Genomic DNA, 22,732 nt, shown 5'->3' on the forward strand with positions numbered 1-22,732 from the left:
CTACGAACGGGAACGGTCAACACGTGTACAGGCCGCAGCTGTGGCTGCAGACTGTCCAAAGTGTAGCTGGGTGTCGCCGTCGGCCAATGGTCGCTCACGATTCGCGCGGATTTATTGTGCCAAATGATACGTCCACGCGAACGATTACGTTTCTGCTCGTCGTCGCCTGTTGTTGCGAGTTGTTACTCTCTCTCTCTCTCTCTCTCTCTCTCTCTCTCTCTCTCTCTCTCTCTCTCTCTCTCTCTCTCTCTCTCTCTCTCTATCCTTTTGCATCGCCGCGAAAAAAGTCGACCGATCGCTGCAGCGAAGAACGTGGAACGATCGAGCGAAACACTATTGTAACTCTCGGTGATTCTTATCGAATGCATCGATGCTCGTGCATCAATCGTTTTTTTTTTTGGTTCGAAACGATTTGTGTTGCGTGGATAATGAAAGAGTTACGAACGTCATACATTAAGCAGTATTATGAGATCCATCTTCTTAATGCACATTTTTTTCATACAATCTTCGACACATTATACAAGTCTTTCAATTCAAAGAATTTGAAAAAATTCCCGCTTTTTACCGTGACGGAAATTGTTGTTGATTCCAACATCTCCAATAATAAACGACTTATATCTACGTTTGTTCGTCACAAATAGACATTACTTCAAAGCGTTAGAAAAGAAAAGACCATCGCGGTATCAGTGTACGATCAGCGAGCTGTTAAATCGGGTCGATAGAGGAAGCGATAAACGGTATCTCTCAGCGAGATAGAGACCGTTCCCCCAGCTCGCGTCCGAGCTCGGAAGTGGTGAAGAGAAACGATCGTTTCCACGAGCTCTGACCGCCGTAAACAATCGCGGCTTGAACATCGCGCGCGCCACTGCACTCGTTGCACCTCGCTAAGTAAACGATGGAATTAACAGCTTGGCCGCTTCTTCAGCGAAGAGGAGCGAGCGACGAGCAGTCGTCTAACGGCCGCGATCTAATTTCGTATCGCGCTCTTTAATGCTTGCGGCACGCGCGTTTCACGCACGCCTCTGATTAAGCGTTGTCGCTGATTAAGAAACGCGTACGCGAAAATATTCACCCCGGCATTCGTGGAAGACACCATCGTTTTGTGGAACGACCAAACGAGCGCAAACGAGACGAACGTTTTATATTCAACGCGAGAGATATTAGACGCGCGATGAAAGAGATTCGAGAGATCTTTCAGACGCCATTCTTTTCAAAAACAAATCAAACGTTTTTCTGATTTCAAACAAAGTAATTTTCTATATTCCAGCGACTTCGATGAATAGAATCGTCAATTGAATTCGATAAGAGATGCTCGAGTAGTTAAAGTATTTTGGAATTTTACTGAAATATTCGCGAAACAGAATGCAGTTAATAGCCACTGTAACTAGGTTTATACGTATTTCACTCGATTATGATAATCTTTGAAAAATATATACAAATGTTTTACGACGAGACGCTGATGTTTCATCGACGGGCAGTCTCTTCTAACGTCTCGAAATGATCCTCAACGCGATTTCACGCTTTAAAACAGCGCAGATGTTCAGCACCGTTGCTTTTCGATCTATCCATCAATCGCGAATTATTCAAACGATAATGCCTCTCCCTCATTTCCCAACCACGAATTTTTTTTCCTTCGTCATCAGTGCGTATGTATGTATTATTATCCTCGTGTGAAGATTTCTCCTTCGCGCCGTTTAGTAACGTACGTAACTTTACATACGACATTCCAGAGAACGTAATATCCCAGGTCAAACGCTGGAAAAGATATCGCGCGTCAGTGTGAACGAAACGAAAAATATATCGAGGCAACGTGTACATACTCCGATATTACAGATTTCACCGGGAGTATCGATCGTTCGAGCAACCCTTCGTGCACGCGTATTAACGCTAGAACGCTAGAGCCGGCGATTAAAACGTAAAATTTCCATCAGAGATGCTAAAGTAAAACATTTTCGATACAACAAAGTACACACAAGTTCTTGTGAAAAATAATTTCAAATCTCTAAAAATATACTGTTTTGTATCCCTTCTAAAATATCTCTCCTCTGCCAAGAAAAAAGGAAAAAAAAATTACAAAATGGTCATTTTGACCAGTTTGGTAGTTGTAGCGTTGATAAGCCGCCTGCAACCGGGAGGATCGCGCGCGCGGCCTCGCCGAGGTGAATATGGTAATTAGATTCTCGCGCGGAGACGTCATCGCTTTGGCCGGTTCTCCCTTCTTCCTCCGTTCTCCCTGGCCCGGCGTCTCTCCCTCTTTGTTCCATTTCCATCCCTTCCGCCGGTCGCCCTCCTTTTCCCGCCATTCACGAGATTCAGATGCAGATTACTCTCGCCGTCTTGTGGTAGTAAAATTCGCCATTGGCCGCCGGTTTCCGACGGTTTCTCTATTCATACGCGGCCGTCGGCCGCGGACCGTCATTATCTTCGCGGCAGAAAAGAATCGGAGCCGTAAGAGGGTCCGGCGAAGAGAGAAAGAGAACGAGAGAGAGAGAGAGAGAGAGAGAGAGAGAGAGAGAAGCGAGACGAGGATGGGACGAACGGTGCTGCACGCGCGCGAAACAGAGAGACGGAAAGAGAAAGGGAGACGTACGGACGAATTACTCGTTTGACGGCCTTATAGAGATTCATGAGACGCCGATGGGAAGTGGGCAACCATCCAGACGTAATATACCTTCTTCGGCTACGATACGGACACAAAAATGCCAATCCATACGGGGGCGTGGTTTGACAATACTCTCTCTCTCTCTCTCTCTCTTGTCGAAATTTCAAAGTTCCCACTCGAGCAGTTTCTTCTTTCGAAATGTTACAGAGAAATCATTCCAGCGCACAGGAATAAGAGAGACAAGAGATCAGAGAGAGTGAAAGAACGAATTTCAAACCGAACCATGCTTCGTCAATGGTCGCTGACGTAACAGAGATAAGATTGTGACTTAACTTCACCTTTGATCGAGGTTCCAAAGGGGGCCAGCAACAGCTCGGGAGCAACTCGAGGGAGAATCAGACCAGAAGAAGGAGACTGCGTCCACCGTGGACGGAGGATCGAGTTTCACCGAGGTGATCCACCGTGGAAAGAGCGAAGTTCTCCGCTACGGCTCGAGCCGGCAACGACGACGACGAGAGAGACGAAACGCGTGTTCCGTTCACCGGGAGCACAGAAACGGCACTGTACGTTGCAAATGCTGCACGATGCTGATCACCAACCACTACCACCGCCGTCATCGCGATCAGCATCAACCACCACCACCCGGCTACGTCACCGCACACCATCGTTTCGCCAGCACACCAGCAACACCGGCGGGGCTTATCGTCATCGTCATTGCAGGCAGACCTCGTTTCTTCCTACGCAAGAAGCTGCCACGGCGAAGTCTCTCTCCTTCTGCTGCCTCCACGTTCCACGGTGTGTGTAAACACGCGTAAACACGCGTACACACCGTGCCACCGTACCGAGAAGGCGTGCACGATTGCGGTACCCAAGGTACCTACTTACTTCCGTGTACTTAATCGGTTTTAGCAAAACAGGTTGAGCTAATTGGCGGTAGAAGCGTCGTTTCGCGTAGTTTATTGTTAGCGCGTCTGGCTTGAAAATAGATCGTTACACGTGTTTGGACCCTAACGCGCGACTTGGACGTTATACTTGCTTCCTTTCGGCAGGTCGAATTGTCAAATTGTGTCGAAACTGCGACTCAATAGCTGGCCGAAGAGAATCGAATTCTTACAAGTTTCGAGTTATACTTGAAGATCAATGCCGAAGAAAAGTATACTTCGTCTGTGAAAATTGAACTTGTATCTTAACTAAGGTTAAGTAATTTCTCCTGCGAGCATCGAAGTATAATCCGCAGCACTGTAAATCGACAAATATCACGAGTACAAAACAAAATGTACTATCAAACAAGTCTGTCCAACGACATTCCCATTCTACTTATCTCCTTTTTTTTTATCATAAATTACCAGAGACTAACATCAAAGTGCAATTAACCATGCTTCAAATCGATAAACAGCGATAAAAACTGAAAGTATTACGTATCGAGTCCCAAAGAAGAGTCTGTCTGATCAGAAACCTTCCCATTCTACTTATTCCAAGCGTTCAACTTTCGCGTTCCATTATATTTATTACAAAAAAAAAAAAAAAACAAGAAAAAAAAAGAACTCGGTGCATCTTCACCAGCTTTCAACCATCAGTTTCCGCTTCTCTACGAGAACGAATCGTATTCACGTGGTTCCTGACCTGCGTGAAACCTGTGTGAAGCCAGATGTGTGCGCTCACACTCTTCGGGCGAGTATTGCGTGTTCACGCGGAGGCCCCTCTATTCGACTGGCCTCCAGTCGCCAGTCCTTCTACGGCAACACTCAGCTCCGCACTCACGATCAGCTCTTGGCTTCGTCGTTGTCCTCGTCGTGGTCGATCGATCGTTCGAGTCGATATTTCGTGCGTGTACGCACCGGCCCCGGCCCCGGCCGCGAGTAAACGGTACTCACCGTGTGCCGGTGCCACTAAATTCGGTGCTTTGCTTTCTACGCCGGGCAACGTGCTGACACAATCTGTCTCTGGAATCTTCAATCAGGCTACTTAGAATCGATGGCAACTTGGCTCTCTCTTGCTTGGTTCCCTCTGCGTGTTTTCCAGTTCCTTCAACTGTGTTTCGTACACGCTTTTCGGATTGGAATTTATGTGTAATTGGTGTCGATCTTCTTAGATCGAATTTTCGTACGAATTTACACTATCGTGAGAAAGATGGTAGATAATTGCTTTCGCGAGAATCGAAATTCGAATAACAATAGGAAATCGGGTAAGTCGATTCGAAGATTTAAAAACAGACACTGTACAATTGTTCGGTATATATCGGTGAAACGTAGATTCAAGCGAACAATTTCCATCTGATGATTAATTGAACACCGACACAGAACTCATTCCATCAAGTGGGATTGTTCAGAGAACGAAAGACCCGTGCAATTAACATTGACGGAGAACGCGAATGAAAAATCCGGAGTTTGAGTGATTATTCTCTTCAGTAGTCGTTATTCACCGAGCTTTCAGAATCGTCAAAAGATTCATTGGTGATTATCGTCGATACGTTCGTCGACGTGTTTCTTCCTCGTAAAAAAGCTACGGCAGTTTCGTTCGAGACACCGGCGGCAGGTCGGTGCAAACGAATGACCGGTAATTAATAATTCATCGTCCAACGGCTCGATTAAACGCGCGTGGAAAGGCCACACGCACACGCGTGCTCGCGTTCAGGTAAGAACAGGAGTACACACTTCGTCGGCTCTCGCTTGCAAAAGGACACGTGCCATAACGCGTAATACGCGTCTACGCGGGTTCCGCTCGTACGAGCAGCAGTAGAACGCTTGCTTGATCGCCGCACGCGACGACTACTAATTTCCAGGACGCGTTACAATGTGTTTTAACATCGGTGCCAACTACACGCTCGTTATTTACGAGTATCGCTTCGTACGTGCCTTGTTCGTCGCGATTCGTATTATACCTACAGGTGATCTCGGAGTTTAACAGTCAAGCTTTGTCAGCGTGCGTGTAATTGAGCAAAATCGTGGATCAGATCGTAACAAAAAGACGAGACACACACATATATACACTATTTGCTATTTACGTCGCTAGCTAATGATAGTATTCAATTTCAAAATGTTTGTCGTTTTGAATTTAGGAAACTTTGGAAAACTCTGTGGGACTAACTACAAAATAAGAATATAAACTTTGTATATTAAGGTTACAGTCTTTAAGGAACGCAGTGCGGACGCAGTTAGAATATTTGACTTAGCAATTATTATGTTTTAGGGGCAAGAGTATTTTGCATTTCCTATGGTTCTTGATATTGGATGTAATTCTTTATTTACGAATTTACTCTGCTCGATACGAATCAAATTTATTACTCCATGGATTTCCGTGGTTTTCAGTTCGTTCCGTTTCATCAACGAACCGACATGATATTTTTTTATTACGCTCGACGTAACTCGTCTCTTTTCAAATTATCTGCGCAGGAAAATCCAAGAATTGGCGAAGAATCGGAGACAATGTGGAGGATTTCTCTCTTTGCGCGAGAAGAACGAATCGGTAGAAATTTCAGATATATTGCATGCGAGTGAAAAAAGTTCGACAGAATCCTGCGACGCTCTCCTGCTGAGAAATTTCGAATTCCAAATTCCACGATAGAAGTAGATCGCTGGGCGCCCAGATCTCGCGCGCGATGGAAGAAAAGTCAATAAAATCGTAATATTCGTGCTGAGGAATTGGAAATTCTGAATTTCTGACAATGCAATATCGTTCCTCCTCTTCGACTGGAGGAAATCGAGAGGAAAATCAAATTTGCCGCTGTCCAGACAAATTTTCTTCTTCAATTTCCATAATTTCACTCGTGCCACTCGTCCACTTGCCAAACGAACAAAATCGTTTCCAACGAGATTGACAACGTGAAACGACGTTTCGTTACTTGATCAGAAATTTATCGTTACACCCGATTTCTCGGATAGCTAGTGGAGACTCGATCGTCAATCGTGACAGTAAAAAAAAAAAATTACGCGTGCCATAATGTACAAATAACTCTCGCGCAAGTTTCAAAGTCGGTATCGAGCACGTCGACTCGTGCATTCGCGAAAATCGTACGCGATACTCGTAACGATTGCTAATCGAGTTGGTGGCCGATCCACACGCGCACGGCTCGATTCGTCGGACAGATCTGTGTTAAATAAGCACGCGGCGGAGCTGGAACTCCGGTAGCCTAATAATAACCTAGTCGGAGCCAGAGGTCAGGCCGCCGTATAATGGGGCTCATATGTCACGCGAAATTTACATAAATGCAGCACACCAGAGGTAACTAGATCGCCGGAGATCGTCATTGCACGATGACGCTCGGCTAAACCTATAAATCAGCTTGCCTGAATTCCCAGCTTCGTTCCACTGAAGGAGAAACGAATCCATCGTACTTTGCATTCTCGACACTTTAAGACGATCGTGCTTATTCTTTACTGCGAGGCCTCGTAGAAGCTTCGAGTGACTCCATTTTGTCCACCGAATTTCTCTTTCAAGTGGTTTCTTCGTTCGTTGCACGTGCCGAAGCATTTTATAGATAAAAGCGTTTGTAAGTTTTCTCCAAGGAATAATTAAGAGAAATCTTGGATTCCGTTCTGTTCGTCGAATTATTCTCCTCCATTAGTGTCTTCGTTCGTTAGCTTCTGTGCTACAATGAGACTATCTATTCTACAGGATGGTTTTTAAGATCTCATTCAAGGAGGAAAATTAGGAAGACTCTGAGCTATTCTTCTCTATTTGCCACTCGATTCTCCTCGCGTAGTCAAATTTCAAATTTTCGTTTGCTCAAACCAGAGAAAACCGAAATATTGTGAGGTTTAAGTATTATACCGGTATTTACTCCCACATTATCGTAATACAACCGTTATTTGCGAAATCAATACCGGTGTAAGACGATCATACATTTTCATACGTATTTTATCGGTATTTGATGTTCACAAGGGTAAAAATACCGAAATATATACCGGTACCGCTTTATTGACGAAAACACATTTTTCATTTTCTACGTACAGTGACTGTATTAATATTCGGTCATCATGCTATTCAAAATATTGTTGTGTACTTCGATTGTTTATAATAGTAAATTTGGATTAATTTTTCAATAATATAATAGAACATTCATTATAGTTTATAGTAACATAAATTTTATTTATTTATTGCACATACTTTTCTTAATATCAAATAATAAACTGAACTAGCGAAATGTAGCGTAGCAAAAACATTCGGACATTTGAAGAATATTTTTGCTACTACAATATTTGAACCTAAAAATTGTTAACATAAACAATAATTAATATTTTTTTAGGTAGCCTTTAACATCTGCTAGCCCCTATAAATAAAATTTTAAAAAACTAATAAAAAAGCTAATAAAAATAAACAAAGTGTACGTGTATAAGCGTCATCAAATTTACTATCGGCAGTTTTATGAGAACATTTAATCATTGTCTTCTTTTCCTTTTCTAATATATTAATATTTTATTTACCGGTATTACACCGATATTGTACCGAAATACATCTACCGACCTAACATCGTTTTGATAGCATCATACCAGTATTCGCACCATTTCGGTTTCATCAAACGTAATCGAATAATAACCTAAAAATACCGATATTTTACCGGTATCCGTAATACCGATTCGGTCAAACGTTTCCAAACGTTTCTTCGACTCGATTCAACGATCGAACGATCGAAAATTACGAAGTGTCGCGCGTGACTCATCAGCGCGATAAATCCAGATCGGTGATGTTTGTCCGAACAGCAACTGCTCGCGCTCGTCCGAGCGTATCGTGGCTATTTCTACTGTCGGCCAGTGACGAGGACGGAGCGAAAAGTTGGTCAGCTAGCGTTGGCAAGTGGCGAGCGGTATTCCTAGGTAGTCCCAATCTGGGACAAGGACGCGTGCACGATTCGTGCGTGAGGTGAGACGACGCGTAATGCGTACAGCATATACGCGGAAAGACGAAACTGTGGGAAACGGATTCCGATTCGTTTGTCACAAGCCCAACAGTTGCAACAATCACACGAAATTGCTACGATATATATATATACATACGGTCACGAGACAAATCGTATAGAGTGGGATCTCCGTGTTACAAATTTATACCAATTTCTCTTCGAGTTACTTCGCAACGGTAATTTTCTCTAAGGTAAAAATTTCTAAAGTGGCAACTTGTGGATTGCGAAATATGTCTGCGTAACGACAGCCGCGGACTGCTCAGAAATAGACGCGAGAATTGAACCAAGTTGACGGATGCCAAAAATAATAAGCTCTGTGAATTATGAAACGTGTCTGTGTTTTTGTGAAAGACGTGCACTACTTCAAAATTAAGATGAAAAAAAGGAAAAGATGAGAAACACGTTCGAGACACCGAAAAATGGCAAAAATATAGCAAAAATCTAATTTAACAGTCAATAACAACCTGAAATGCAACCAAAGACCCGGCTAGATGGAGAATTTTGCCTCCGACCATTCTTTAATTTTCCTCGTGGCGTATCGATTCCAAGCGAACGCCTCTGTTCAGCGAGGAATTATTTTTAACTCGACACAGCCGAGGAACAACGGCAGCGCGTGCATCGTGTGCCTCTCGACTCTCAAAAATCGTTTTCACGGCGCGACCTCAGCCTTTTGCTCGGCTCGATGTCGAAGGAATTGCGCGGCGCAACGAGAGAGGAGAAAACGTTTGTCGTCGTTGTCGAGAGAGAGAGAGAGAGAGAGAGAGAGAAAGAGAGAGAACAGAGACCATTGTCTTGTCGCTCTTCGGTCGTACGTCTTCCTGCTGTTACGTCACCATTGTTTACTCCAACCCCCTCGTGCAACTCCCCCGTGCACTTTTTATTTCGTCACTTCGGTACCCATTGTGCAACCGATTCGCCCATTTATGGCAGGCCTTAACAGGCCTCTGGCTATGGTGTGGTCCTGTCAAACACACCGATCAATCGTCCCTTTTTTTTTTTTTTTTTCTTTTCTTTTATCAAACCATTCAGTTTACTAAAAGAGAAATCAATCGTCATCCTCCTCGGTTGTTTTGCGGTTCAAGGAATTTCAAACATTAACGCAACTAAGAGTTTCTACTGGTGCTGAAGTTTCTTGAAATTTCATAAAACACACGGTGAATCCTTTCGTACAATATCGAAAGTCAGAAAGTTATAATTTTTTCAAAAATTCCGTCATCTGTCCCAACATCAAGATTTCTGTTTCCCACTGCAAAATCAGTCTTTCAGACTATGAGTCACCGACGAGTAAAGATTAACACGTCCAATGAACCATGTGACACACGAGGTTCGCGACACAGCTGCAGCCTCGATGCAAGGCAAAGGTCGGGATTGCATCGTCGAGCGTGCAACGACAAATTGGAAAGGAACCTCACGACCGATCCCGAGAACCCGAAGGAGAGATCGTTCATCCTCGAAAGTCCCGCCGATATCGACTTCGAAACCTGCGTGAACGGTCAAAGTGGCTTCGACTAGAAATCGGCGAGGAAAAGCGGCATAATTATGACACTCCGCTTGACAATATCGACGTTCTTTGCCAGCGATCGGACGCCGGTGAAATCTTTCCTTCTACGCTGACGGAAGTTGTCCACATCCGCGTGGCCACTTCCATCTACGGGCCGTTTTTCCAAACGTTACGAACGGCCTTACCAAGAACGGACTTTCCACCGGTACGTGTCTCTTTTCTTTTCTTTTTTTTTCTTCTACATGGAGCGAGAGTAGTCGCGACAGGCTGACTTACCAATTTTGGATCGAAAGTCTCTACTCTGCGCGCGCTTTTCCCCACGCTGTGTATAGTTTTCATTGGAAGAAACGTACGCGTTTTTTTCTGCGTTTCTCGAGTGTCGAAATGCAGGAAAATGCACCAGGTGCGTGTCGAAGAACTTGGAAGTCGGAGTATTTTCGTTTTTAACCCACTGCGCTGGCAATTGGTTCGCGGACCATAACGAGTGACCGAACCGTATACAATAATTCGTCGTTTTCCTTTTCTTTTGAACTCGTCAGTATGACATCACTGGATAGAAATTATTAAGAGGTAATAAACTTATCACTTGCCTTTGGGTTACATTTAAATATACTTTAAAACTGAGAAAATGTTGCAATTTGAAACAAAAAATTCTCGACGTGCGTGCACGTCATTCCAGCGCAAGAGGTTAAATAGAATTGGAATTGGAACGATATTTTACAAAAGGTCGAGAAAATGAGTTACATTACACGCACGAAAGGGGTATCAGAATATCTCGAAAATTTTCTACCAGGGAAATCGAGAAAGAGGACACTCTGGCCGATAGTTTTCAGCGTGCTCCGTGTCACTTACCAAATGCGTTCCACAGCTACGCCGAGTATTCACCGTGCGTTTGACAGGTCGCTCCGGTTTCACGTTGAAACTGCGGTCGAATTGCACCGGCACGCTGGATATATAGGTGGGAAAGAGACCGGTGAGTACCGGGGGTTGCAGCAATATAAACAAAATCGCGCGTACAATTGGCGGTTCGTGGAAATCAGGGGCCGCTCGAAAGGCTCGTGCTCCGACGTCGAACCGCGCGAAAACTATTAAGCGCCGTCTCGTCCCGACGCGTCTCGACGCCAAGAATAAATCTACGTGGTCTCCCCACCACCTTCCTTTACATCTCCGTTTCTCTTCGAGAATCGTTACGAGAGATTTTCAATTAATATCAATTATAATTTCGTACGAGTCCCCCGTTTACGTTTTACGTTTTCACTGTTTCGCGTAACTCGCTTAATTGGCAAACTACTGAAACAATTAATAAAGTGAAACCCACGGGTAGAAAATTGTTTTTATTGTATTATTTCGTATGTTTTATGTTGAGTGTCTTCTTTGAATTTTTGCACGTCCGGTAATAATCGTTAATGTAATCGAGCATCATCTCACGACAAGGTCAATGTTCAAAGTTTAAAACGTTTCGTGCGATACGGAACTTGCACACCTGGAATAACTTTTCAATTATCCTCGAGACAAATTATAATGCAAACCATTAGGTTTAGGACCAACGTTAATACTTTTTCTTTACTTCGAATTTAATATTTTTTCGAATTTAATATTTTTACGATAAAAAAAATATATGACCCAATTAAGAAAAAAAAAAATAATGAAAACGAACCTTGAAAATTTCGAAACCCCTAATACACGCGAGAAATTGATACGTCGTATTTTGCCTCCCTTTGTATTAAACAATTTTGCATTGGATACACATAATTGAAAAGTTACTTCAGGTGTGCAAGTTACGTCAATCACACCGTATACAAATGTTCGAATACTTTCACGAGTCGGCGGATATAGTAATTATAATAGTTTAATTTTACTTTTTTCGTCCGGTTCTATTTTATTCCTGTGCCTGCACGATGAAAATTTTATCGCCGGGAAACAGTCTCAGGGCGGAGTGCTTTTCTATAAATTCGCGGCGAGGCTGCTCGATGGGAGGTAGTTTAACGGTCGTTCCGTTTCTCGTATATATTTCTTCCGGAAACGCGGAATCGGTAGAGGCATGGATGCGAAGTGAGAAAAAATCTAGAATAAAAAAAGCAACGATACGGTGAAAATCTCCAGAACGTCGCGCGATATCTTAATCGAATCTCTCTAACTCGCGTTTGATCTTCCCGGTGTTGTTAAGAAATTCGAACGAATCACGACGAGGCCGAGAATAAGAGGCCGAGAACAAGAATGAATGGGCTGGTGGATAAGAAAGTGGACAATCGTGATAATCGCCGGCGGTGCGAGAAACACTTCTCCAAAGGGCACGGTTTTATTTTCTGTCGGTTGATTCAAGGGGCGTGTTCTCAATTTTAGATTTCCACGTGGCCACAAGACTCCGATCTCTCCCTTTATTCCCTTGCCCTGTTGTCCCACTCCGTTGTGCGAGCGAGATCGATAGAGCAAACGCAATAAAACTCATCGTTCCCTGAGCGAAGAGTTCCTTTCCAAAAAAAAAAAAAAATCGACTGTATCTAATCTTCGCGAATGTTTCAATCAGATGGTAAAGGTGGCTGCCAGAATTTTGAAAAAAGACAAAAATCCCGTGAAAGGACAGTGGTTTCCCATTGAACTTCAAAGTACATTTGTCGTGTCTCGAACGAGGAGAAATGTTTTAAATATCACGAAACAATAAATAGAAATCTCACAAATTATCGCGTAAGATCGCTGAAGTTGGCGGAAGGAAAGATAGAAGAGTCAGAGGCGTCCCGGAAGTCGCAAACGTGTGCAAAAGTATTTCAGTGGAAGAACATTCGAAGAGGTTTCCGCGTTTGGCTCATAGATCACGTGGCTCATCGAGTCGTTAAAGTCGATCGTTTGTAAAGCGAGAACAGCGCTCTTGGAATCCTATTTTCTATCGCGTGGGTGCATCGTGTGGGTTCGCGTAACGTCCTCTTATCTTTTCCCCCTCCTTCAAAGCTCGATCCCAACGTCCACTATACTTTCCATTAAAATGCGTAAAAACAAATACCAAGCGATAACAGTCTTTCCTTCTTTGCTTGCCGATCTCAATCCGGTTTGCGAACCTTCAATTTTTCATGGCTCTGTTTCACGCTGCTTCTCGGTGTCTTCACAAAAGGAGAATGGAAGAAACAATCTTCTTTTCTCTTTTGCAAATTTCATCTTCGCGATCAGAAAGATTCTGTAATTTTGTGAAGTTTCAAGAAATGGAAAAAATTTGTAACAGTCCGATAGATTATTGTTTGGTCACAGTTGCTACTTTACTTTACCTTATAGAGGATTGAAGATGAAATTAATATTTTGGGACAAAAGATATTCCAACATCAAGAAGGAGAAATTCGTTCTGCTCGAAAACGAACCAGACGAAGAGATAATTTTAATAGAACTATTTTCAGATAGTTACCCCATTTCCCAACGACAGAAAAACACACGCGAGCGAAAGAACTCCGAGAGATTAATGCATCACGCTGCTATCTCCGGTGGAATGGCAGGTGGAAGAGTTAGTAGACCGCAAGGTTTCCACGTCAAAAGTAGCGATAAACTGCTATCGCGGAAATTCATGAATTTACGATGCACGGCGGTTCAGTGCGTTTTCAATTACGACGGGAGGGTGTATATGAAAAGTCCGTCCCTGCAATCAGGTGCCATTTATCGAAGGCCCATTTCGATATATACATCCGGATAACCGAGACAAGGGAGAAATGAAAAACTGTTGGCAGTGTGACGCGGCACGTCAATAACAGGAAGAAAATCCGCATCGGACTGACGGAATATAAATGCACCGCCGAAAATGAAACCGATACAATCGATTCCACGCCGTGACAGTGACCAAACGTTTACATTTTTCCCCGCCAAAAGTGAATTGTCACAAAATTGAATAGTTATCACGCGGCGAGATTGATTTCTATTCGGTTCTGACCAAAAAAAAAAACACACACACACACACGAATCTTCGTTGTTATTATCACGATTAATGCAAATTTAAACATCACGTTTCGCGTTGTGGATGATTTGTTCGTAGATTGTTTCTAAGAACGATATTCCTCTGCAAGGGATAACTTATTAATTCAATTTCAACGTCCGTTAGTTTCACTTCGATATAACGAAAACTTAAAAATTATTGAGAGATATTCTATCGTTCCTTACATTTAGACGAATTATCCTCAAGTGACATTCGAAATACAAAAGTGCCAATTCAACTTCAAATGAATCTTTTTTCAAATTTTTGTGTTCATTCATTAATAAAACACTCTTGTAGCAAGCGGCAGTAACATTGTCTCAAAAATTTAAAATTAATTCCTGTCACGCGAAACGTAGGTTATCCCACCGCCGAGCGCACAGGGAGAATCTATCAGTTGTGTCCAGTTTAAGTTTCGTTCTCCTGTTCGTCGGTTCACAGCATCCTCTCGCTCTTCTTACTTTCGGTTTCGTTTTCAATTCTCGTAAACGAACCACATCGATGTAACCATCGCCGGCAATTTAGGTCACAGCTTTATTGGAAGCACTGGGCTGATCGTTAACGAAACGAATTGAATCCGAGCCGTCTCTCGTTTCATCGTCGTTCCTTCTTTTCCCCCGGCGCTTGACAGACGCATCGCGGTGACGTAACCGTTCCGAATATTCGAATTGGTTCGGTGAACCGGGGGCTAGGAGCAGCGTGGGCCGACGATTCGCTTCGTTTCGTGCAACGTCGGTCGGTATTTGGCTCCGCGAAATCGGCAGGACTCGTTCCGTGTTACCACAACGAAATCCGTAATGCATGTTTTTCCAATTTTGCAACGTTTCAAGGTAATTCTCCAGGTTCCCAAAGACGCTCAAACTGCGAAAATTGTCAATCACCCCGATGCACCTTTTAAATTTCCCACTGCTCGAGTCTTTTTTCGAGGATTTCATCAATGTCCTACTTTCCAATGCACTCGAACAAATTTCGAAAACAGGCAATCGCCAGCTGAATAAATAAAGGAAGCTCAGGGAAAATAATCAGGCACGTGGATTACGCAAATTATTTGCCATCGGCAACGACGACGACGACGACGACACACCTCAGAGGAGACTCGTTCCTTGGTGGACCTTGCCCAGTCGTCAGTTTCGACCTTTGATCTATTTCCAGACGAACGTCACGATAAACCGGCACGGGCAGGACGTATTTCCGGCGGCGTTAGTCAGCCAGTTTAAATACACTTGCATTAACTACCAGCTTTCCGTCTCTGTCCGGTCCAGTTTCCCCCTCTCGTTCACCTGAGAACGTCCCCGTAGCGTTTTCTTTCTCCTTCGTCGGCAGCCAAGTTGTATTTCTGACTGTTCCTCGCCGACAGATCGAGGTTAATTGGCTACCGTCAGGACGAAAATTAGCGCGAATTAATCCCCGGACGACGGAGTTCCGTCGTCTTTGAATTACGGCCCGCGAGTTTCGGCCTATCAGTTAATTAATCGCGCGACGTCGAGCCGGCGGTTATCGTCTCAGTCCGCTTCCGAATTGACGCGGCAACTACGGCCAAAAAGCTCGACAGTCGCCGGTTAATATTATTCCAAACGTTGCGTCAGTCAATCCTCGCGCGTTTAGATTCCCCCTCGTTCGTAGCTAGACGTCGTGCCCCTAATTTACAGCCGAGATATTTAACTTTGAAACACCTTTCGGTGAATCCATTCAATGCCGAGATGAATTAACGCGGATGTCTCTATCCAGCGAGGAACACGATCTACTGTCGTATTGCTCGTGGGATCGTTGCACGATCCGTGTATTGGAAATTTGTGCGGCAATTGATCCAGAAGCTAGACTCACGACCCGGTTGAAATTGATGTTTCGAACGCGATGCATCAACGTCGAATGGGAATTAACTTCTACGTGCGTGAGAATCAAATTAATTCTCGGACGAGCGAGATGATAAGAAGTTTCTACGAGACCCTCTGGCATAAATCAAAGCGGTCGACACCCACGAGTTCTTTCCCTCCGGTCGACAACTTCTTCCACCTCACCCAACGACGTCCTTTTTCTAGCCTCCCAAGCAACTAGTAATTACGCTAAATTGGTGTGGCCGCGTTGTAATCTACCGTGAATCTAGCTCAATCGAGTGCTTCGTTCCACGCGAACTCCCTCGTCAAAACTCCGTGCGATCGTTCATCGTCAGCCTTCTTGGAATTCTTGAAATTCCTTTCTATTCCTTGAAAAATAACGCTAATGGAAGCTAGCTGAACGAGTTGACTCACCGTCGTCGCTGATTTCGAGATTCGTGTAGCTGTCCCAGTGGAGGATGGGATCGTGATGAGCGGAAGCGTGCGGCACCGCTGGTGTCGGCGCTGGTATCGGCCCGTCCTGACGCTTGGCGTCCGTGGCGAAGTACAGAGTGACCACGCTGTCCGGAGGACATCGTGGATCATCGCAGGCCACGTCCAGCTCCGATCGAGGAAACGACACAACATTTTCTGTTATCACGCATGTGTGGAACTATAGAAACAGGAGAAGAATATATAAGGTTGTAAAAAAATTCTAAAGTTGTAAAGTTATAAGAGTCGTAAAAGTTTTAAAGTTGGAAAATCTTTAAGTTCTAAAATTTCGAAGCTCCAAGGTTTGAAAATTTGAAAGTTTGAAAATTCTAATTCTAAGATCCTAAAACTCTCAGATTTGGAAATCTTAATATTCAGAAATTTGAAAGTTCCTAAAGTTTTATTATAAAAATGTTAAAATGCTAAAATCCTAAGACCCTAAGTTTCTGATATTCTAAGATCCTAGGATTCAATAATTTTAATATTCCGAAAGTCCTAGAATAATTTAAAAGTTGAAAAGTCCTAAAGTTTTAGGATCCTAGAGACCTAAGATTCCAAGATTGTAAGATCCTAAAACTCTAGATTTTTAGAGAAATTATTCTGATAATTTAAAAATCTAAAAGTCCCAAAGTCCTAAGACTCTAAGGTTCAAAAATTCTAAAGTTCGGAAATTCAGAAGCTCTAAAGTTCTATAAAGAAATCCTAAAGTCCTAAGATCCTAAGATTCTAAGATTCCAAGATCTTAAAATTCTCAAAGTCCTATAATTTAAAAGTCCGAGAGTCTTAAAGTCCCAACATCGTAAAATCCTAAGAGTCTAAGATTCCAGAATGCCAAAGTTCGATCTAAAGGTCTAAAGTCCTCGAGTTCTAAAATCTTCAAATCCTGATCTCAGAGATCGTAAAATCTTAAAAATCCTTTCTGAAATCTTAAAGCCCGGAAGTCCGAACGTCCTAGAATCCTGTGATCCTAAGATCCTAAGATCGTAAACCAACTTTGAAAATCCTAGCTTTTCGTAAATCAATTCTCTCAACCCTCTCTCGGTCTCTAACTGGATAAGCGATACGGAGTAATTACTCGCCGCTCGGGAAGCGAACGAATCAACGTGATTGGAATTGGGCAAGTTTCCGAGAACCGCGATGCGGTTAGTTGATAAAAGGCGACTCTTGGAGTATCATTTGCGAGAGGAAATGAGAATGGAAATGGGCTTTATGTGCATTAATCAAACATAATTCGCGGATACTAGGGTTTCACGTCGGCCTCGCGTTCGAATCAGTGCCAGAGTCAGTTTAATTGAGAAAGTTGTCGCTAGCTCCTGGTCATACCTGCAGCGAGAACATCACTTCTCGGCTCTGCTTCGAGTACACCCTGTGGTAACACTTCACCAGGATGTCACCACGAAGACGAAGACCGCCGAGGTTCACGGTGAACTCGCGAGCGTTCGTCACGGAATAAAGATCCGAGGTGTAAACTGGAGTCAAGCCTTCGTAGACCTTGAGGAACGCTCGGCAACCTGTAGGCTCGAACAGCGGAACACCCAGAACCGTGAGATGCGTTAAATACAGAGGTGACTGACTGATCCTCAAGGAGCCTGAGAGAAGTCCGCTGAAATACTTGATGTACCTGTCGGCAGAGAAGTTCTCATGTAATGTTTTTCACTCTTTTGTCACTGTCGGTGAGAGACTGTAGTTATTCGTAAATAGAAATTCTAACAGAATGATGGAGTAGATCGTAAATCGTCATTGTCAGATAATAGTAAAAAAAAAAAAGTTAGATTGATCAGGCCTATTATTAAGAGGGATTGAGCACTCGTTTAAAATTGAAACGTGACATTCGTCATTAAAGATTCTAGTATTACAGAATGGCAAGTGGATCGTCATAGTTAGAAAATGAAAAAAGAGAAACCGTGTTAGAGATTAATAACTTAGAGATTAAGCTTTTAACCGATTTAAGATTGAAACGTCAATTTCGGATCGAAACATTTGTTTTGCTTAATAAAGATCATGCGAATCATCCGCAGAACGTTTTTCGTTCGAACAGAGCCCCGTTTATGGCCGTTTATCGAAAGTTTTTCGCGACTTGTACGCGAGAAGTAGAAAAGTCCATTCGTGGCCAGACACTAATTAGCACGCGATATGTCGCAGCCACGGAGAGAGACGGTACAATACTTTCGCACGGTGCGTTGCGACAGACTCTGGCCAAATACGGACGGCGTGCGTGCGAAGTAGAATCGGCCGTACGTGGTCAGACACGAATTATTACCGAAAACGGTGGACGTACGTATGTACCCGCTCTTTTCTTCGTTTCCCTCGGGTATTTCACCGTGGCTTGGGTATCCTTGGGTGTTGTTTTACCGACGAGACTGGATGATAAAAAAAAAAAAAGCAAGGAGGCTAGTTTCGCCTTGACCTACGTTGTAAAAATAACGCGCCGCACGGGAACCAGCACATACATTTAAGTGGTAATTGCCAGATCGTGTCGGCTGTCGCAATGTTTCCATTATGAAATTTCAGAATACGCTGGTCACCGCGTTTTAATGTCTCCCCGCGGTAACATTGGTCACGTCACAGCGGAAATTGTTGACAATCGGTATTAACCCGCACGGTACGTGGCCGTCTCTACGAAGGAAGCAGTCACGCAATGCGACGTCAGCTAAAAGGTCTCCAGGACTCGCTACTAAAAAAAAATCCTTCGACGTGTAAAAAGGAAAAATACTCTGCTCTTGTAGAATATACTTTCAACGCTTATAGAGAATCCCACGTTTCAGGGAAACGGAATTAATCGATCGCCGGAAAGATCGATTAATTTTCTCGGTTGTAATACACGGAGCAAACACGGAAGAGAGAAGCCGATCGAGCGAACGTAGCGAGTCCTCGGCTACCTGTCGATTATGCAGCGTCGTGAGCGCTCATGACCGTAATTTCGCCGGATCTCTCACGAATTCCCGCGTGTCGCTCGTAACGAAGCAGATACCATCTCTTCTCTCGATCCCCACCGGCCTCGCGGCAAAGGAGGAAAAAGAAAAAAAAAAATACCTGTCCGTTCCCCCGATGGCACCTAAGGTGCCGGCGAGCGCGCGTTATACACGCTTCCACCGCGGAGTAGTCAAGCTAGCCTCTGCCTTCTTCCCTCGACCCTCGATAATGGATTCATACGTTCGCGGGAGTGCGGCCACGCTAACGACATGCTAATGCTCGCCGCTCGTGGAATTAATGGGGAAACTCGATCGTTCAGGGATTCAGGGGAACCAGGTGGAACGAGGAAGGCGAAACCACCGCCACGACGCCCGAAGGAATGTTTCGCGTGCAAGGACACCGTATTGGACGGGCCATTATTACGATCATCGACGTTAAGCGTCGCACGACGCGAAACTAAGCGCGAAGGGTGGCGAGGATAACGCGTACTCGAATGGATGCACGAGGTTGACAGGCCTAACTACAGGAATTACGTTCACTAGGATTTTCGAGCGGTCTTAAGTCTCTCTCGGTCGGATAGACTGGCGTCGATGTAAATGCTGTCGTAACTCGGCGCCTCCGATATGCTCTTAACGTTGAAGTTTGTATACTGGATTCGCGGTGTGGTAGCTGACGGCTTTTATACGAGAGGATAATTTCTTTGTCGAAGACGATATTTTTTGATATTTTTTTCAATATTTTGGAAACTCAGAGCTCAATCTTGCAGCTTGTACTTTTGCACTTCGAGTGGTACCTTGAGAATAGAAGAGTTTCTTTTATTCTATAAAAATATTTCACGACTGGATACTTGGACTCGTATTCAGGATCAAAACGAAGGTGTAGAATGAATTCCTTGTGATTTCCGAACCGTTATCATACTATAGACTCGCGTGTTTTATATCTGCGATCGATGCTCAGAAGGACGACCATGACGAGCCTGATGTTTGCCAAGTTATACCCGACCGACTGGACGAACGTGTACGAGTGTATTTAAGAACGCGTGTCGTTTTACCTTGGTGGTAGTCTATCACGGGATTTACGGGACTTTTGCGATCGTTCCATTACGATATAGAAAGTTCTTAGCTCGAACTTTTTACACGCTCATCAAATACGCATTAGAATCTGGGTAAATACCGGCGAAAACCACTTGAAACGTTTTAACAATCCTCTTCCACCAATTTGTTAATTGCGCAATCGTCAGGCAACCCGGCAGAACGACGGTGTGAATTCTTGATTCACACTGAATGAACACTCGAGGTTGATTCAGCGACGGGCGACGTTACACAATTCTCAGATATTCCGAGATACGGATCTTCAGGTATCAACAATTCTCCGTTTCAAGCGGTCCAATTAACCGCTCGAAATTCACACGCTCGAAACGGACGATGCAGAACGAATTGCAATCGTTTGCACGAACAAACGAGTCCCTGACTCGATACACGCATTCATTAACATTGAATTGTGAACATTCATTCATTCGAAATTCACTGAACGAGAAAAATATTATTCACGCAACGCGTGAAAAGAAAACTGTACGCGACGAGGCATCGACGACAGACCCGCGTACTTCGAAACGAGGATTATGAAATGATCAACCGATGACAAGGTGGTTCTCCCGAGCAGCCACGCCCGCGGATGATACGCTCGTTCGAGCATTATACGAGCGATTCGCGGCCAAGAGCCAGTAAAATTTGCTTTTATCGTCCAGCGTCAACGGACAGAGTATCGTCATGCAGTGCAGCGATTTACCTTCGATGCGACGGGACCTGCAGAGATCCGATCTTGTCGTCGAGGAACCTCCTCATAGCGAACCTGTCCAACGCCTGATCACGTCCGCCGCAGATGCTGCTGTAGTTCATATACGCCGACACAGCCACACCCAGTCGTTCTTTGCTCCCCCTGAACAGAGGCGCGGAATGAGCTTTCAATTTTCTTACCGAGTCAAGCCTTCTACACGTTACGTCCTCTTCTCATCGACCGAGGAAAGACGAAGAAAAAGAAAAAGAAAAAGAAGAAGAAGAAGAAGAATGATCGAGGAAGAAAGCTCACCTGGCGTGGAGAACAACCACGCGATTCGGAGCGCCGTTCAGCCAGGAATCCAGCTCCTTGCACAAGGCGCACAGCCTCTCCAAACTGGGCGCCAGACCCTGCGGCCACCCTGCCTCCCTCGTGTTTGGCTCGCCTGCGCGACCCGCCGACGACAGGTTGAATATCTGCAAATTTCAACAAATTTGCGTGAAAGTTGTAGCTACACGCTTGTTCGAGTGTAGTGCCGAGTAATTGAATAGAGGGCACTGTTGCGCAGTTGTTATTACTAATATTGTTATTACTAGCTGAAAGGGCTGCTGGTGGATTCTCGCGCACGATAGTAACAAGTTTAGAATGACGAAACAAGCGAAATTCTGCGAAGCAAACGTCGCTTTAAAATCGCGAAGGATATATGAATCTTTGTCTACATAAAGACCGATATTAACCACTTGCGTTGGAATGACGTGCACACGCGTCGAGAATTCTTTGTTTCAAAGTGCAACATTTTCTCAGTTTGAAGTATATTTAAATGTAGCCTAGGCAAAAGAAACGACAAGTTTGTTACTTCTCAAATAATTTCTACTCAGTGAGATACCGACGAGTTGAAAAGAAAAAGAAGGCGACAAATTATTGTGTACGATTCGGTCACTCGTTATGGTCCGCGAACCAGTTGCCAGCGCAAGAAGTTAAAGTGCGTTAATTCGACGCTGATTAGAACGTACAAAGCGTATCTTATTGATAATGTTGTAAACCAGTTCTCGTTTAACGGAGGATTGTTATTTAATAAAAAAAAAAAAAAAAAGAAACGCGACCATCAATCAACAGTCATTAACTCGCCGCTCACCATATAATTATCACCGTGCTTCCCTCGCAGGAGTGCGGTAGCATGTTCAAGGACTCCCTGCGCATCCTCCCTGTACCAGAGTGCAATGATTCTTTCGGTGACGTAACAAAGTTCCATTACTTCTGTCACGCGACCTCCGCCCTTTCCAGATCCTGTCGTCGTCGCGTCCGCGCCGACGCCCGGCGTCCTCGCGGGCGTCGTCGCCGACAAGGACGTCTGTACCTGAAACACGACCGTTCTCAATTAAAATACGTTCGCTCGCGAAATCAAATTCACAGAACCGAATTTTAATTTTCCCCCTTTTCTCGCTTGTGAAGTTCTTCCAAAGTGCTAGGAACGTTCGTCCGCTGAAATTTTGCAGCTTTTTAGGAAAGGAAATTTCGCTACACTTTCACGGGGGGTGGTGGTCCCTTTTGCCCAAAATTCACTGGAAAGGTGATTCATGAAGCACTTTGCTCACTTTGCTATTCAATTTATATTCCTCTTTCACGGAGAAAGAAAGATGACTCGCGACTCGTAACGCTCTTCGTAAAATTTCCTCTTCGATTCTCCAGTAAACACAGCCGCCAAAACGTGCACTCTGCCCGCTTCCCTACAAAATGCTCCTTCTTTCTGCCTCGAAATGGCTTATTTTAAATTCAGGATATTGGAGAGATA

General features: G+C 44.1%; 1 protein-coding gene across 12 annotated transcripts in view; it reads right to left on the reverse strand.

The window, feature by feature from the left end:
- LOC122531154 (tensin-1) overlaps positions 1 to 22,732 on the reverse strand; it is a 174,341-nt gene that overhangs the window by 19,984 nt on the left and 131,625 nt on the right. For all 12 annotated transcript variants that reach the window (XR_006307208.1, XM_043658830.1, XM_043658831.1 and 9 more), the window contains 5 exons: positions 22,076 to 22,297; positions 21,253 to 21,416; positions 20,953 to 21,102; positions 17,575 to 17,872; positions 16,195 to 16,432 (listed from right to left, as the gene is read on the reverse strand). Coding sequence is in view for 11 of the 12 variants with exons in the window: in XM_043658830.1 (XP_043514765.1) it covers positions 16,195 to 16,432; positions 17,575 to 17,872; positions 20,953 to 21,102; positions 21,253 to 21,416; positions 22,076 to 22,297 (1,072 nt within the window). In the remaining variant the exon portion in view is untranslated. The remainder of the gene's footprint in view (positions 1 to 16,194; positions 16,433 to 17,574; positions 17,873 to 20,952; positions 21,103 to 21,252; positions 21,417 to 22,075; positions 22,298 to 22,732) is intronic.

This window comes from Frieseomelitta varia, unplaced genomic scaffold (assembly GCF_011392965.1).
Source record: "Frieseomelitta varia isolate USP_RPSP 00005682 unplaced genomic scaffold, Fvar_1.2 scaffold_379, whole genome shotgun sequence".
NCBI lineage: Eukaryota > Metazoa > Arthropoda > Insecta > Hymenoptera > Apidae > Frieseomelitta > Frieseomelitta varia.